At 34.1% G+C, this 18358-nt stretch overlaps 1 protein-coding gene across 2 annotated transcripts in view; it reads left to right on the forward strand.

The window, feature by feature from the left end:
• The first annotated feature begins 1046 nt into the window (after positions 1-1046).
• LOC121731143 (netrin receptor UNC5C-like) overlaps positions 1047-18358 on the forward strand; it is a 62791-nt gene continuing 45479 nt past the window's right edge. For both annotated transcript variants that reach the window (XM_042120499.1, XM_042120500.1), the window contains exons 1-3: positions 1047-1271; positions 11280-11365; positions 17705-18280. In XM_042120499.1, the coding sequence (XP_041976433.1) occupies positions 11305-11365; positions 17705-18280 (637 nt within the window). In that variant the 5' untranslated portion in view covers positions 1047-1271; positions 11280-11304. The remainder of the gene's footprint in view (positions 1272-11279; positions 11366-17704; positions 18281-18358) is intronic.

An 18358-nucleotide genomic window follows, 5' to 3' on the forward strand; every position in this document is an offset into this window, starting at 1 on the left:
ATCATTTACCCTAATTACATAATTAATATTTTGTATAAGGCTTGATAAATGTCTTAATTATGTTAGGAAGCTTTAACAGAAAATCCGGTAACTGGTTTATAAACCATAATAATATTAATCAAGCTCATATACAATTATGAGATGTATATAATCATATATACATCTTTATATCTCTAGCCAGCATCTCGATGGATTCCATTCCGAATACTTCCGTGCAAAAAATTGAAACTTGAGATATGAAATTGTTAATATTACTTTAAAGAGCATTACATTGTCAGAACTATGCATTCAATTTTACGAGAATACTCGGAAAGTACAATGAATTATTTGTTAGGTTGTTAACGGTACGCCTCTAAACATCTGTAGTGCGAACATCCTTGAATACTCTCGTATTATCCAAATTAGAAAAAAGCAGGGAACCGATAAACGATACGTTAATAACAGAAGTCGATCCTATCTATTGTAGTCATTGTTGCACGCGGCTCACAATGCAGTTGTAAGTTTTTGGGATCTTAACTCTACGTTCCCGCCATTAATCTGTAGCTGCAACTCGAGAGGGGATGGGCCTTTTGTACCTGCTCCGGTCTTTTGTAGTCCCCTGACATGTGCGGGACAAAAAACCTTGCGCAATATCTGCCACGAAAGTGATGTCTGATGTGAAAATAATACGAAAAACGTTCGAATATTCCTCGCACTCCCTCCGGAATCGTTTTTAAATCACCTCCAATATTCTTCTCGTCCTGTATCTCCGCAGCTAATCAATCCGGCAGTTTGTCTACGTTTCTAGTTGGGTTATTTATAAAAATGTCACCCGCAACCTTCGCTCCACTTTTTCTAACACATCATTTCCAAGCCCTTGACATGCATTAACACTTAGGACGAAGTGCATTTTTTCAAATCACCAGATGTGTGTCATTAAAATCTTCTATGGTACCAAAAAGATCAAAAGTTATCTACTCGCTTGGAGAGACTCCCCTCTCTCCGGTATCCTTACCCCGCGATTCCCAATTCCCCTCTGTTTGGGTCCGCGGCAGTCGTACCGCGTCGTCGGCTAGCGTTGGCCGCGTCGACGCTCGGAGCTCGTCCCTTACTCGCCGCGATTTTAGTGGAAACTGTTCGTTCGGTGTCATTTGCATAGTGAAACTTGATTTGTTGGATGATGTGAATGAAACTATTTAGCATACAGTTAAACGAGCGTTTGTGAATGACTAATTCATAGTGGCACCACGTTACGGATTTTATGAGAGAAGTTTATTCTAGTGCTTGCTGAGGTTCGTTGGTTTAGTTTATTAGTTGGATTTTGCTAATGAAATTTTAATGACTGACTTACACTGGTTTGTTTATTAAGAAAGTGTTTACATTTCTATGTTGAGTATTCGGTTGGGTGAAAGGTATCAGAGTTTTATCAGGTTTTATTGAGCTTTTATTATTTGTTTACAAACATACCTAACATAACATAATACAAAACTAGTGTAACTTAAAAGCTTTTTTTCTTTGCTGTGCGTTTATGGTTATGGCTATACTTTGTTTATATTTTGTTTTACATAACTATTTTCTATCTCGGAGATATTCTATTTATCCTATTCATTTATCGTTTTTTTATTTGTATTATATTTTGCTTATTTTATGATAAGAGCTTTTAATTCAAACAACACTCTTACTTTTTTCTTCTAATATCGTTATGCACGTTTTATGTTCTTCAAAGAAGCTTCTTTTTCAAATCCAAGTTTAACGGGCACGCAATAATTACATTATCTTCAATCAGTGGCACAATGAGGTGTTGTTTCAATATTCTTATTTCGTTCGACGACTTCGTGAGACAAATTAGCATAAACCAAGGCGCTTCAGCTTGTTATGTCTGCCCATTGTTTATAGTTATCGAGTGTTGCCACTTCATATTCAATTCGATTTTATAAGTTTAGTTTTTCAACAAAACCTCTTCTTTTTATATAATTAAATATTAAGCAAGTACCCATTTATATACATATCTTTTCATCAATAATAATTATTATCTCAACCTTCATTTTTTAGGGTTCCGTACCCAAAGGGTAAAAACGGGATCCTATTACTAAGACTTCGTTGTCTGTCCGTCTGTCTGTCTGTCTGTCTGTCTCCAGGCTGTAACTCAAGAACGGCTATAGCTAGACTTCTGAAATTTTCACAAATTATGTATATGTGTAGCCGCTATAACAACAAATACTAAAAATAATATAAAGCTAATATTTTAGGGGGGCTCCCATACAAGAAACGTGATTTTTTTGGTCTTTCTAGCTCGTAATCTATAATGGTAACAGCTAGACATATGAAATTTTCACAAAAAACTTAATTATATTGTTACTTTAATAATTAATAATAAAATTAAATGAAAGCAAATATTTAAGGGGGCTCTCATACAAAAAACACAATTTTTTGTCTACTTTCGCTCTATACCGGTACGGAACCCTTCGTGCGCGAGTCTGACTCGCACTTGGCCGATTATTTCTGGCTTCTAATTTTGACACAATTATAATTATAGTCCATTTGTAATAAAATATAAACTACGTAAACATATTTGCATTTAAATAATTCTAGATTTGTGAAAACTGCCTAATGAAAAAGCACAAGAAGAGTATCTTAAATCCACTAGACACGACCTCTGACATTAAAATCACGAAGTGCTACTTAGTAACAAAATAATATAAAAACGTGTCCATAGAAATGTGAATGATGACCCAACAAACTTTCCCATAATATTAGTAGTTACCTACTTGTATCATGTATGACGATACGTATCATCACAGGGAAAGGCACTTAAAATGTTATAATGATAAACTGAATTTATGACGATTTGTGATAAAATGACTATAAAGTTTTTAATACTATAATTATGTGTCATATGATAATAGTTATTTTGTGATATTATCTTAATGTGTATGTTATTACATACTTTACAGTAAAAAAGCTTTTTGATTGGGAGCTTTGGGTTGAGCCACTATTTTTAACCGACGTCCAAAAAGGAGGAGGTTATACGTTCGACTTTTAAATTACTAAGGTCATCTACTTACTTTTTTAGATATTACATATAAGATGTTAGTTAGCAAATATACGTACGTTTAGAGAAATAGCTGCTTAGCGAGCTGTCAATTTATGGTCTTTCCCCAAGGTATCTATAATGTCTCTAGGTTCGTTCTAATAATTTTGGATTCTATTTAGTACAAGAGGACAGATATTATCTGAAAGTAATGGTTGATTACCAATAAATAACACATACTCTAAGTACTTAGAGGAAGTCATCAATTAGAAATCTAATGCGGTGATACAGTAAAGTTAATAAAGTTTTGATCTACTTGTAGATAACTATCTCGAGCACATCCATCAACATTAAAGTAATATTTATGTCTTTAGTATAACTAAACTTGATAAATTACTGCTCTTGTGTGCCAATTTACATACCGTTAATAGCGAGCGTTGCACGGTGTTAGGGAATTTCTGCTTATAGAATGGAAGCGAATAGTAGTCGCATATGACAAGGCCTCCATATTCGGGGAGGTCGATCTATCCGGTTGAACTGATGGCAGGCCGACCTGACTACACTGGTACACATAAAAGCAGCTAGTCAGGTCGGCTTGCCATCAGAACCATCCGTATAAGTGGTTAAAATAGCCTTGTTTTTTTAAGATAATTTTAAAAGGTAAAAGTCGCGAGTCGACGTTGACTTGTCGTCATTACGGCTTTATGGACGTGTCGTTAAGTGTCGCTTTTTGCTATCTTTCTGACGGTAGGTAAAATAAAGTCTGAAATACAGACAGAATATCGTGCTAGACATTTATCATGATAGAACTATGGGTCGATTTGGTATGCTCAATATCTGCAATGTTTTGTCTTGGAAAAATCTACTCTTTTTTTCCTTTTTCCTGATGTAGAATCAAAACTAAGCCCTGCGTGCATCATCAATAAATTATATAATGCATGTAAGACTGTAGCTAAATATCATGATGATAATGATAAAACGATACCATCTTTTAAATATCTTTTTAACCATCCCCACAGCACATAAGGCTTATAATACCGTAAACGACGTAAAATAGGGTAATGCGGCCTTACATTATAAAGCTTTGTCACGTGAAGATGCGCCGATAAGACTATAATAAGATGTTACGAAAGAAATTCTTCGAGAAAGACATTTTGGGTGCGTGCTAGAAGCTGGAGTTTACTTCGAACCGTTTATACTTTATATTATTATATTTGTTCTGTAGTTTTGTTGTATAATATTTCGGATTTGGAAATGGCAAATATACAAATCTGATCGCTTACAAGGTCGTCAGTATGTAATAATGTTTATTTCAATATTATTATATACATTATAGACATTACAATTTATTCTTATCTATACTAATATTATAAATGCGAAAGTATCTCTGTCTGTCTGTCTGTCTCGCTTTCACGCCAAAACTACCGAACCGATTGTAATGAAATTTTGTATACAGATAGTCTAAAGCCTGAGAAAGGATATAGGCTACTTTTTTACTGGAAAAAAGGGTTGTAAGGGGGTGAAAATACGAAAATTTGTTCAAATTAAGTTAGTTCCAAAAATTCATACTAGACGGCGCCGTGCGTCTCTTACATCGCGCTAACGCTTGCCCAACATCTTTCTATAAGAGGTGGTATCATCTTATATTTGAATCTCGATTTTTTTCCGATTGTTATTTCTTTATTACGATAAGTAAGTCAGTACTTTATATTATATATAGTGACGTAACCTTAAACCTATCAATGATAAATAGTTTATGGGTAAAGTTGTGTAATTGGGGGGCTAAATAAGCTTTAAAATTTGGCGTAAAATATAAAGTTTAATTTTAATAAAAAATGAAATATTATGTGCACACTGCACAGCCGTCTTAGGGTTTTTTTATAAAAGCTTTTGACACCAATTTTGTTGACATCGCGCGCTATAAACTGAAGTCCACGCGGACGAAGTCGCGGGCAACAGCTATTACGTGTATAAAACATTTTGATAGAATGTATGCCAGTACGTCTAAAGCACGGTCTGATTCCTTTCAAAAGATAAACAAAAACACTTCATCAATCAACGCTACGTTCATACGTAATATTATTTAGAAGGCTGTATAGTGTATAGATATATACAAGGTCACATTCCACATGAACGAGGATTAAATTAAGGTTCTTTACATTGTACAAAGTTTGAATGTCTTTGTAACAAACGTAATTGTGAGCAACAAATGGAGACCTTGTTTCCTTCTGTATGATACTAATTACAAATATTAATATTTTTTGATATTTTATGTTCATAAAAGGATCAATAGCAATATTACCATTAAAATTTATTCTGACTTCTGTCCTTATCAAGCGCAAAATGTTGAAAAGACGAAAAACACACAAAGCTTTGCAAATAAAACATTTAAAAATAATTTTGTATCCATTTATTTTCATATGTTCATAATATCATAATCAATATAATAATGTAACGGTACTTTAATATTTATATGAGTCAATATAGTTGTGGGTGTGGCGCTTGTATACTTTATAGACTTCCACATATTGGAGAAACATAATACGATAGTAAATTATATTAGCTTAGCTACCTCCGGCGTTGTTTTGCATTTAAATGAAAATTTTCTACAAAAGAAAAAAGTATACCGTGGGAGACACACGAAAATCAATTGGAGAGACTGAAGCATACGGTGAGCTCGAGGAAAACCAGAGTTAAATAACCCTCGAATATTTTGGCTGAATAAAATTCCACGAGTAAGGGAGGTTGTATTCCAATACTACTATTTTAATGTAGCTTCGTTCCATGTTCGTTACTATCTCTTATCAAACATCAAAATACCATTATCATAATTCATATTATTAAACGCTGAACCAACGTTATATATAATACGCATTGGTTTGATACATCTTGATAATCCATGGTGCAGTTTGATAGCATAGGACGACTGCATTGAACAAGGACTAAACTGTATAAAATGGAAATATCGATGTGGTATATTAATCACTAAAGCTGGAATAATTTAGAATAAAAAAGGATAACTTACTAAATAAAATACCTGACAAAAAGTTCAAATATATTATGTAACAACTGAAGTTGAAACCTCTTTACTCGATATTAGAACTTGGTTAAAAATATCGGCAGCACACTTGTAACAAACCAGTTTTAAGAACCAGATAAAGGTGTGATTTCTAAAGACAAATTAATCGATATGAAGCAATTAATCAACAGCTAAGTTACAATCTCGAGTTTTTCAATACCATTGCGATGTCTAATCCGAGATAGATCATTCTTACGTCGCGTCGGTTTTTGCACGGATACGTATTTCTACTCGTACCTTATAATATGAAGCAGGAAGGTTTTGTTTTAATATTATTCCTGTCTTTCAATATATAATTTCAGATAGAGTTTTCGCTTCTTGTGAAATAAAAATAGTTACCAATGTATTATGTGGTTGTAGTTTTATATTGTTAGAAACAGAAATTATCTTACAAACCACGCCTTTTTATTACTCCTTTAGTTAAAGGGCCTTCATCATTAAGTTCATCATTCTTGCATTTTTGAATTGGTTTTGCATTTTATTTTTAGTTGTAATAAGTGAATATTTAGTAGTCTTCTGAACTTCTTCATCCTAATTAATAGTTATTATGCGCTATAGAGCCTTTCGAAAGCCCGAAGTTCCTGGGAACATGAGACAATAACCGTGTCGCACGGAAGTATTATTTTACACTTACAAAACATTCGTATAATGAGCGCTTTGACACACCCATAAAGCTAACGAGAGCTTTTGACGAACTTTGAGCGCGAGCATAGCTCCATTTATGGAATGCGTGAAAACTGAAAACAGTAACACATCATCCTTATTTTTTGGTAAGCGAATATTTCACCCAAATGAACATTTGGGTGAAATATTCGCTTACCAAAAAATATTGATGATGACTTGATTAACATCAAGTCATCATCATCATCATCAAATGCAGTATTCAAGTTATATTTCAGGCAGAACTTGTCAGTGGAACTACCGCCACTTCTGCTCATCCTCTGCCAGGACCTTCAGCTCTATACGACTATTGTCTAATAGTTGATTTACATAAGTTTTATACTGCAGAACATAATATTTTGTTAGCACCAAGTATCCTATTCTCTCTTGAGTCTTGTATTCGTCACTCTTTCATTAGGCACCTATAAATATTTATCTCCGTACAAGCTCAGGCGCAAGTGTAATTAGTCTTCGCTGGCGCCAATAGCTGGCTATAAAAGGAAGTGCACACTTATTGATAATGTCCTCGCACTTACCTGTCAATTTAAATCAACTGAATGTCCGTGAATGATACTTTATACCGCTGTAAGAACTTGCGACTTGAACTTTTTATCGTGATAAAAGTTTGTATCTACTGGTATATCATGTACTTTGGTGGAAACATTTGATATTCAGTTATATACTGTCATTATTAGCAATGATAATGATATTTTTCTACTTGTAGTATTTATTTCATTTTAGTTATAATATCAGGTAACTCTTTGCGATCATTTCAATACCAAAATTAGTCACGGTAATAAAACTTTTACGTCCATTTTTGCTAGCGTTTACCTAGTAAAATATAATCTGTAACTTTTGCTGAAAATTGATATTATTTTAAGTAACTACTTATATTATTTGATTGAATTTAATTAATATTTTTATTCGCACTAAGCGGACCTAGTTAGTTGTGTAATTCTAAGGTCACAACCATAGGACGTGACATGAAACTTTATTCAAATAGTGTGGATTAATTAGAATTTTTGAGCCGCATCTCACGATTGGCTTTAGCAGTGAATTGAATTGAAGATATGGTGGATGATGTGGGTTCTAATAATTTGGTAACTGAATTTTTTTTGCATAATTGGAGGCTTTAGGACCGCCACAAATAATTTGAAATGAATATTTCTATGTATATCTAGATGAGAAAGTAGGTAAGTTACAATTGAGTAATTGCTCTTATGTTGTAAAAAGTTAGTTACCTACTTCATCCGCTCATATCTTCAATTATTCCGTGACACCTATACGGTATACCTTTGGATTCATATTTACGAATATTTTCATATCAACAGTATTTTATCTACAATTCTTCACACGCACCGCGTAAGATAACTTGTACGAGTTGTAGGTACCCCTATCGACAATATTTTGCATTCATAATGTATATTTAATGATAATCGCACAGTTGATTATTTAGTAAATAAATAAATATGTATGCGTAGCATTTAGAGGTTAATCGGTAAATACTAAACTTGTGGTGTAGTCTAGACTTTAGTATGTATTCCACAAGCTAACAAAAAAGCTATATTGAGAATAATAAAATACAACGAATATTTTTAGTTATCTCGTTAAAAACAGTTGCTAGACAAAACTTAAAATCTCTCCAGTCAATCAGGAAAGCAAGCTCCCCTTAGGTTAGATTTTATTAAACTATTTAGGAAAAAATCTTTAAGAACTGTTTGTATTAGAAACCCGGCAAGAATGGAATTTTAAATTGATACATTAATATTATTAAAAGACATTTCCAATACAAATAACATATTTTAATCATCATTGTACGTAAAATCTCGGAGCTAAAATTGGTAAATTCTTGAACAACCAAAAACCACGAACTCAAGCGCGCGGGATTTTGCCAATAATGAAATTCTACAGGAAGCCGCTTAATGTATGAGCAAATAAAATCAATGGGTTAAAATTTACTTTGTAAGCTCGTGTGCAGACGCGGCGACGACAAAGTTAATATGTGTGGTTAACGGCTAATCTAGTTTGTAAGACATTGTTGGAGCTTAGTCCAATGGTAGATTAAGTTACGTGGTGCGGCTTCGATGAAGTTTTGGTCGTTTTGGTTAAAAGCGGGCCACGCTATTTCGCCAGTAATTCTTTTCATCGGGTGAAGACATTTAGAACCGCGTATTTTTTTTTTGAAAACTTTGAAAGTTACTTATTTACTTTGAAATTACTGCTTTCAGTTTGTGTATTTTATTTATGTTTATTTGATGACTATTGACACGTATAAATAAGGAGCTTTTGCCCGCGGCTTCGCTCGCGTTAGCAAGTATTATTATATACAAACTTTCATCCCCTATTTTGACCCCTTGGGGGTAGAATTGATCAAAATCCTTTCTTAGCGGATGCCTACGTCATAACATCTACCTACATGCTAAATTTCAGCCCGATCCGTCCAGTGGTTTTGGCTGTGCGTTGATAGATCACCATGTCAGTCGCTACCTTTGAGTTTTATATATATATAGATTTATTGACAGACATTCCAAGTAAGTTCTAAGACAATTCTGATTAAATAAGAAATAAGAATAATAAATATTTATTTTATTCGTAAGCATTCTGAAACCAAAAGCCCACCGTTAGAAGTAATGAACTATGACTCATTGCAATTGCACAAACGCAAACACTAGAAACTAAAACAACGGCCAGTTAAATATAACTCGATAGCTAGCTTGTTAGACTAATAACTGTTAGAATTAAACTAAGGCACTGTGCGATCGTCGGAAGTTCTGTATAATTGATAAAGTTATAGACGTAACAAAGAAAACGATAACAAAGAAATAGACTGATGTAGATTTTTTTATTTTTTCTAAAATCTGAGCATTATAATTAATCTAGAAGTCTAGACTACCAACTTTAGGAGTACCTACCATATTATGTTACACAATCATAAGATAAATTTTGTATTCTATTGTTTAATATTTCTAATAGAGGGATTTATACAGGGTGAAACTGAAATAAGGAATGTCATAATGTTAAATTACGAAAATTCTTTACCCTCGATTACATCTTAAGACATACCTGGGCGGTCCGTTAATATCTGATAAGTAGCAAACAGTAGCTGTTACAAAAAGCTCCCGTAATCACTCGAGAGATAAGCGCTTAGATAACATAGTGAAGAGATTACTGGCTAATGCACACGCATACGGCCCTTTATCAAACCCGTCCCAACTTATTTATGATCATATTTAAGACGATGATTGAGATGATATCTACGGAATGCGCGGTACTAAAAATATTAAGTAGTTAAAACGGGAAATACGAGAAACTCGGGCGAACGCTGAAATATGAGACGCTAGCGGCTATGGCAAAGCATCACGTATGAGTGATGGTATCTGTGGCTGCTCCATCATTATTACTGATGTTCGAGCCCCCAACGATGAATTACATGCAACCTACATCACTACAACCAGAATTTCTGTACCGTTCCTAAGAATCCCTTATCGTTTTATCATCTAAAACTTGTTACAGGCAATATTAAGGCAATATTATTTCCATATTATATTCAAATAAAACTTTTCCCTTTCTTCTTCATATTGTATAATGGAATTCGTACGACCAATCATTATTCTTCCCGAGACAATCAACCAAATTCTTCCCACTACTCATCGTTGTCATAAAATATGCAGGAAGTTTCTATACAAAGTACATACATCATGTATGTTTATTAAATTCGATGTGGGCGTGTGCCATACATGTAGGATGGGTATCAGGTTCCCTTCAACACCGGATGGAGATTTTTTAAGACCCTCCATCCTTCTGATAAGAATTTATGCCACGAAATTACTACCCATTTAATGCCGAAGGATCGTTAGATCGTTTAAACGAAAGATAATAAATATGACCGAGATTTTGTTAATTCTATACCAACACAGAATATATACACTAAGCCCGACATGGTACATGGCTTTACTTTTAAAAATAAACGTCAAACATCCCAAACCCAAGTCTATTATATTACAATCGGTGTAAATGCGGTTTTACCACATTTCTGTCCAAGCCCGACTCTCGTTTATTTTTCTCTAAGCACCTAAAGGGACCAATTAGTTACGGCTTGGTGCCATACAAAATGCCCTTCTTGTGAGCCGACAGATAATGGCCGGGTTTATAACGGATATTAAGTTATTAGAAGCGAAAATATTTTTCGAGCTTTTTATTAATGGAAACTTGAGTTTTTTTTTTATATTTGTGGTTTAAGTTCAACTGTATCATGATAGTAATCATAGTTTAAGTTTTTTTTAGCACTCCCATTATTTAATGGGAAAGAAACATAAATTTCTTTTTCAGACGTTGCTATTGACGTACATATTATTATTATCGATAATTGTGATGATTCTTTTAAGCCAAGCGTATTCAAAAATCGTTCGATCACAGGGTTTGAGGGGAACAATTGTCCTCTTTGTGCTTCACTTAAAGATGGGTCAAATGTAAATATTCCAGTTCAAATATTAGTCGACTTTCACGTATTCAAACAGTGTATTGTTTTAGGTGATGCGCGCGCGCATGTGAAGCGATGGCGCGCGGGAGCGTGCTCCTCCTGCTTTGGGTGGTCGCCAGTGTCGCCGACAAACATGGTAAATATGCCTTTCTCTGCACGTACTTATATAACTTATTCTAATAAATTACATTATGTCAACGAATAAGTATGATTATTCTAATCTTCCATTGAAATATACATCGGCAATTTCGGCATCCTTACATTATTATCAATCCAAAAGTTACATATTATGTAGTTAATTTCGTGTAGTTTCATCTTTAATCAACTTCAAAAGATAAATCGAATCGTCTAATAAAACTAAGTAAACTTAACTCGACTTAACGTGATATATTTTTGTTTTGATTGTCTCTAAGCTTTATAAATTATACGACGATATTCCTGACGACTTATGCTTCACCTTGTCTACAATTCACGGTATAATCGACGATATTTCTGTCTCGGTTCTTAAGATTTCTATCTCGGATTAAACTAAATCCCGAAATCCTTAGCTATCAATTAGTGGAGTATGCGAGTGGTCTAGAAGAAAGCTTAGCCCATTATCGAATATTTAATGCTCGAAATAGCTTCATTTAACGTCGAGCGGTCACTGCCGTCTATAAACAATAATCTGACGAGATGGTTCTGGCTCTATTTTTATCAAACAGATGACCTATTATTTGGTTTCTCTATCTTCGGAGCAACAAAATTACTAGTATATCTGCAACTAATCTAGTTGTGGATAATTTATATTTTATACAGTATTTTTCAGAGCGAAGTAACCACTCCTCAAATACTGTAGTGCCTGGGACAAGATTTTTAAACGTCCGTATTTTAAATGTGCCTAAGCGCATACGGCATTCTCGCATCATAGTCGGCCTAGTCCAGAGAAAATACTCGTAACTAGTCAATACGTCTGGGACCTGTACTGTATGTTTTCCTTCACCGTACAAGCCATCTGCAATGCACTGCATGTGTCTTTAAAAGCCTCCTTTTCTTGCTAAAATTATTGTCTTCCAACGCATGCTTGTTTATAATTTCCATCAACTATAACAATATCTGCTGATGAAAAGTGAAAATGAATATGGAATGCCTAATTATTCTAAGGGAATGCCAAACTTGCTGAATGCATAAACAATTTAAAAAGGCACACTTCACTTTAATGGTGCTATTCAAGTTCGTAGATCATGAATATAAGCGGTCCAACGTAAGGGCCCTCGACAAAAAAGATAACTGTCTCAGACGGTTCACAACTTGTAGCGGATAAAAACGGATGGATGCATTTTATCTGAAGTTTTCAAGCGAATGGGTTATGGTTTTTGTGGATTCGGATATAAATCAATAAGAAGATAACGTCTTTTCACATTAAGGTTATCGTATTTCTATTTTTATTTTCCTATTGAATACGTCGTTTTATTTTTTAATTTTAACCTATCCAATCACTAGTCTCTTTATTATGTTCAATAAATACGTTATGGAATTTTAAAATAATTTGGATTTAAAATAATATTATTCAAAGTGCACTCGAAACGTGAAAGTAATATCAAACGAGAGCTCAAAGACATCGGAAATAGAATACGCATCAACAGTGAAATACGAAACTTCAACGCGCGGTACAGCTGCTGTGAACGAAACAGAAAATAATAGAAGTAGACTCCCAAGAGACGCCATTATAACCCGACTAACAAAGGGATTATCTTGTTTGGGAACCTCTTGACTGGCACTCGACGATTCTTTGTATGTATCGTGTTACAATTCTTCAAGGTGGCTATTCAGTTTTTGTGGGTGTGGTCGGCTTTTGTATATTTTTTGCATTTCGGTGAGATCGTTCCGATTTTTAAATAAGTCTCACAGTTTGCACCTTGTAAGCAGTTTTTATGGCGCATTAAGCGAATTGAGGTTTACGTTAATCTCTAAGTTTATCACCGATTTCTTTCCCATTGGAATTTTAGTTTTATCTTCAGTTATTGCCTTATGCAATTCCTATATATCATGAGCCAGAACAAAATAATAATGAATATGAGATGTTAACATAAAATTTCACAAGAGCTTCTACGTCATTTTCACAGCACCTGAAAACAATCACATCACTTTACACTTCTAAGACGTTATCGTATTTCAAAGCCTTCGATTCGAGGGTCCATAACCGAATCACTGGTTCCATTAACCATTGCATCTTTTTATGTCTCAGCGCTAAGTGCATTTACGAGTAACTGAGTGTGGAGTGCATCTTCCAGAACGGATGCCAAAGCTCCCCTACTTGAATGTTTTATGATGCCTCCATTTAAACAGATATATCAAAACGAGAACACGTCTAATTTATTTCCTCGAGCAACACTGGGTATTGTTGGAGAAATATTGCAGAATCCGACGAAAGCAGAAATGAAACTTTGAAAGGAAAAAGTAAAGATATAACGACAGTTTGCATAAAATATCGCCACTCGTTTTCCATGGGGGATTTACGGCTTATAATAATTTTCAAGTGTCGCAACTTGTAGGGTTCCAACTCATTTGTTGAAAAGAGACTTCTAAGCAATGATATTATATGTCACTAACGTAACCTTCTAAGCTAGAAACATTCTTATTTACGTAATTACTTACATTTTGAGTTTATAATTAGTCAAAATTAATAAAATTATATGACTCAGTGAATGGATTGAAAATTCCTATACACGCCATAAAGTATTATAACAAATTTAAGTGCATCGTAGGTTGTAACAAACTTGATACAAATTGTTCGGTATATTACAAAAAGTAACCGGAGACTGTTCATACAGAAAGCACATTTGAGATAAAATTACTGGACTTATATATCCTATTACCAATGCAATAAAGTTCAAGTTATAATGAGGAACATGAACTCTGAATTCACATGGCGTAATAGAGACAGGACTTCGGTAACTACAAATTACAAAAGTTTATCGATACACTTAAAAACAGGCGGGTGTAACGCCCGATATCTGAACCATTAGAAGCACGATGTTTCTATACTCGAGTATCATTACATGTTATTGCTGGTAATATAGACGATAAAAACGTGGCGAGAGGTCAGAAGTGTTAATTTAGTGAAGGGCCTCAAAGTATGTCATTATAATAATATTGAAATAAGAAGGTTATCGAATGTTGTGGTCCTTATTAAAAACTTTTTATTATGTTTTTATCATGTTTCAGGTCATAATAATACTTTTCCTACATACACAATATATGATATTGCTTTCATCTTCTTTTTTAACTTATAATGATCGTCCTTACAACTGAATCCTAGGTCACTACGTCTTAGTGTTTATTACTCGTAAGTATTTACTTAAGAGTAGCAATTAATGTTCAATATGGCAACAAATTTATCATCAATATTGCACGCAAATGATTTATTATTCAAGTTTTGTCTAGTCATGAAATCGACATTTTAAAGATAAGCATCTATATTAGACTTTAAAATACCGAAAGGTCAGTTAAGGGTAAGCATTGCCCTATTTACGTAAATAATTATTGCATCACATTCATTTTCAAACGTAATTACAAATTTTAATTAATTCAAATTATTCAAAATAATAATATGATCACCTGTGAAATAAGTTTCAAATGTAGCTATAAATAAATACAGCAGATTATTAACTATTGTATATTACAATAGTTAAGTAATTAAAAAAACTATCAAGATCACATTACCTCAGAAGTCAGAACCTCAGAAATTAAAAAAAAGTTTTTTTTTGGCAATCTTTTCTTGAGAATGCTAAAACTTGGAATTAATACATTATTATGGCATTTACATTTGAAGAGATGTAACAACAGGCTCCACTAAGTAACTGAAATCATAAAGAGACCTGTAGCTGCACCAAGCTTTGAAAAGAATATTGTAGTCAAAGGAACAAACCCTATAATCAATCATTCTATACATGGAATAACTTCTAAATCACAATAAATACAATGTGATTTTCTTAATGAAGCCAATGTAATGTCTCATTGTAGTAACGAATCAAGTGCATTCGAGCTCCGAGAACGTTGTGGACGTTGATTAAGTATTTCTCATCAATACGCTCTCCTCTATCTACACTCACATCGGTCAAGTGCGAGACGAATTAATGAAATGGTTCACTATCCCTGGAATTACTAATAGAGCAATGATTTGAACAATTTGTTCAAGGAGTGCGGCGTTGTATGATGATTATTGCCGTTATGTCACTTTTTGAAGATACTGACTCTTTGTATTAATGGTTATTACTTCCTTACTAAAGTATTATGAAATATTATTCTGTCACGGTTTACAATTTAAAATTCAATCGTAGGAGTGTGTAGTTAATAGTAATGATTCTAGGTAACATTTTTTGTTGATCAGCATTTTTTGTAAAGTAAATACTTATCGATTCACTACTCCTTGAAGAGATAACGACTACAAATGGGAATTTAGAACCGAATAGAATCGAAGCACACCGAAGCGAGTCTTAATTATCCGAATACCGAACTAAATGACAGAAGGCGGTCTCTTTCAACTCAGACGGGACTGATCCGATGAGTTTCGGTTTGTTTTTAGATCTCGTTAGTAGAACCCGGAGAATCCGAACATACATCAGACACAACATATTTCACATCGATGTGGCGATACGGAATTCCTTCATTTCCACCCATTCTTGTTTCCGTTTATTTTTCATGTCGTGGAATTTTAAAATTAAGAAAACACGCGAACGAATTAGAAAACCCAGAATTGTTTTAAATAAATATACATATTTTGAAATTCAGAAATGCAGATTAAGATAACCTAAAATTAATTAAATCTGCATTATAGTAACCCAAAAGCTTGGAAGTCCATTGAGGCGTCCTATGGCCTAAAATATTTAGCTCCATTTTTCATTTATTATCATGTTCAACGTTATAAATTATAAAGTACATAATGGTCATATTATACACCAACCGAATTAACATTAAACTCCCCATATCTTCAAACGTCACAACGACTCACACAATTGATAAATTACCATCGATATTATTACCATAAATAACTAAATACGTAACCACTTCTTGTATTATGTTTATCTTAATTTTTCGATAAGTTTAATATTTCGTCACAAAATTAATGATACTTTTTACAAGACAAAAACATGTAGCATGACGCATCTACTTAATTTAATCTATTATCAATAAATATTAACAACGCAAATATTGCTTATATAACGATCAAGTCATCCAGCATCATTTAAATTCATAAAGATAATTTTAAAACGCTTGACTGCAATATATTGATGAATACAATAGCAGTCAACAAACCGTACTTAATTAGAACACACGAACCTAATAAATGGAAACAAAATCGAATCAAATATTAATAAAAACCAATTTAATGCATGCTGTTATGATGAAGTGGTTACACAATCCAAAACTAATAGACAACCAACGGTGAACAAAATAGTATAGTGAAATACTTTCCGACCATTCATGGGTTTTCTGAATAAATTAACTCAATTTCATGAAAATAAATGCAACGGAATGTAACGAATCAAATGAGTAAACATTAAACTTATACAGTAAACTGTGTATTGAAAAATGTTGGGCAATTGTGTCTCATAAAAATATTAGATAATATTATAGGAATTCCGAAAGACATCGTGGACAGCAAAGAGTAGTAGGTAGTAAAAGAACATTCTTCTCATATTGACTTATGGACCCTATGGTGCAAATCGTCGCTACCGGTAACGACATATTTTCTGTTAAAGCTTCTAAATCATTAACCAATTATTTACTGTGAAAATAAAGAGGTTTCATTTAGTTTGATTTATTAATTAAGTTTAATTATTACAACAATGATCATAAAAGTTGGTATGCCCACAAAACAAATTCCATTAGGGAAACGTAGATTTAAGAAGGAAATAGCCTCAGTCCCTATGAAAACGGAAATAGAAATATACTGAACGGAAGTGAAACTAATTAAGTTATCCTCGCTCCACGAGACTTGCGGTTTATTTTTGTACAGCTCTACTTTTCAAATAATAACAATTCTAGTAATACTGTCAACACCGCGATAGGATCGCACATCAGTAATAACAACTCGAAACCACTCGAAATTTGAGCTTTATAGATGCTGTATTGAGATTTATTTTAGGTTCGTACGTCAGGGGTCGCGAGGTGGGGAGCGCAGGACTCGAATATCAGCTATATTTTGCGTGTAAACAGGCGCGAGTGAGGCGTTAAACCAGGTGCGGACTTTTGAGAGAAATCGATTACGGTACTCAAGGGATGTGTTATTGTGACAGACGCCGTTTATTTACACTGACACCGTATTCATTAACTTTCTGCTATCAAACGATATTAGCTGCTATAATTAAACGTTATTTATTCGCTCGGTTGGAATATATTTCATCTCGTTTGCAGAGTCTGGTTATCAGAGTAACTTATAATGTACACGATCGAGCACTTTAAGTTCACTAAAATTTTTATTTTGTTTCAGATGAGCAAAGTTCTACGGAATTTGAGCATAGCCCGACAACCCCGTCGCCACCGATACCTTTGAGGCCAGAATATGCGCATCCAGCTGGTGCAGAGGCATTGGACCCGTACAATTCTGAAAAGAACAATCCTCCTTCGCACCACAGGGACTACTTAGAGGAAGATTACGATCACGAAGGTCACAAAGATGATGACAATGATCACAAAGACGACGATGCGGATGAACTTCCGTCTTTATCGGGGGATCATCTTCTACAAAGCTCTACTGATGACTTGCCTATGTTCCTTTTGGAGCCCCAGCACGCTTACGTAGTTCGCAATAAGCCCGCGATGTTGAGATGTCGTGCTGCTAATGCGTTGCAAGTGTACTTCAAATGTAACGATATCAGATCGATTGGCAGTACACAGTTCGAATTCGTTGATCCGCAAAGTGGTGTGAGAATTGTCGAAGCCGAGTGTAACGTGACTAGAGACCATTTGGAGGAATATTTCGGCGAAGACAGGTTTTCCTGCACGTGTCATGCATGGAGCAGTCGGGGTGAAATAAGGAGTCAGCCTGCTATTGTGGAGCTAGCATGTAAGTATAATATTATATTTTTTTCTTACTCTTAATTAAATTAACTTATTACGTCAATTCTATTATTCAAAGTTTTAA

Source organism: Aricia agestis, chromosome 10 (genome assembly GCF_905147365.1).
Source record: "Aricia agestis chromosome 10, ilAriAges1.1, whole genome shotgun sequence".
Lineage (NCBI taxonomy): Eukaryota > Metazoa > Arthropoda > Insecta > Lepidoptera > Lycaenidae > Aricia > Aricia agestis.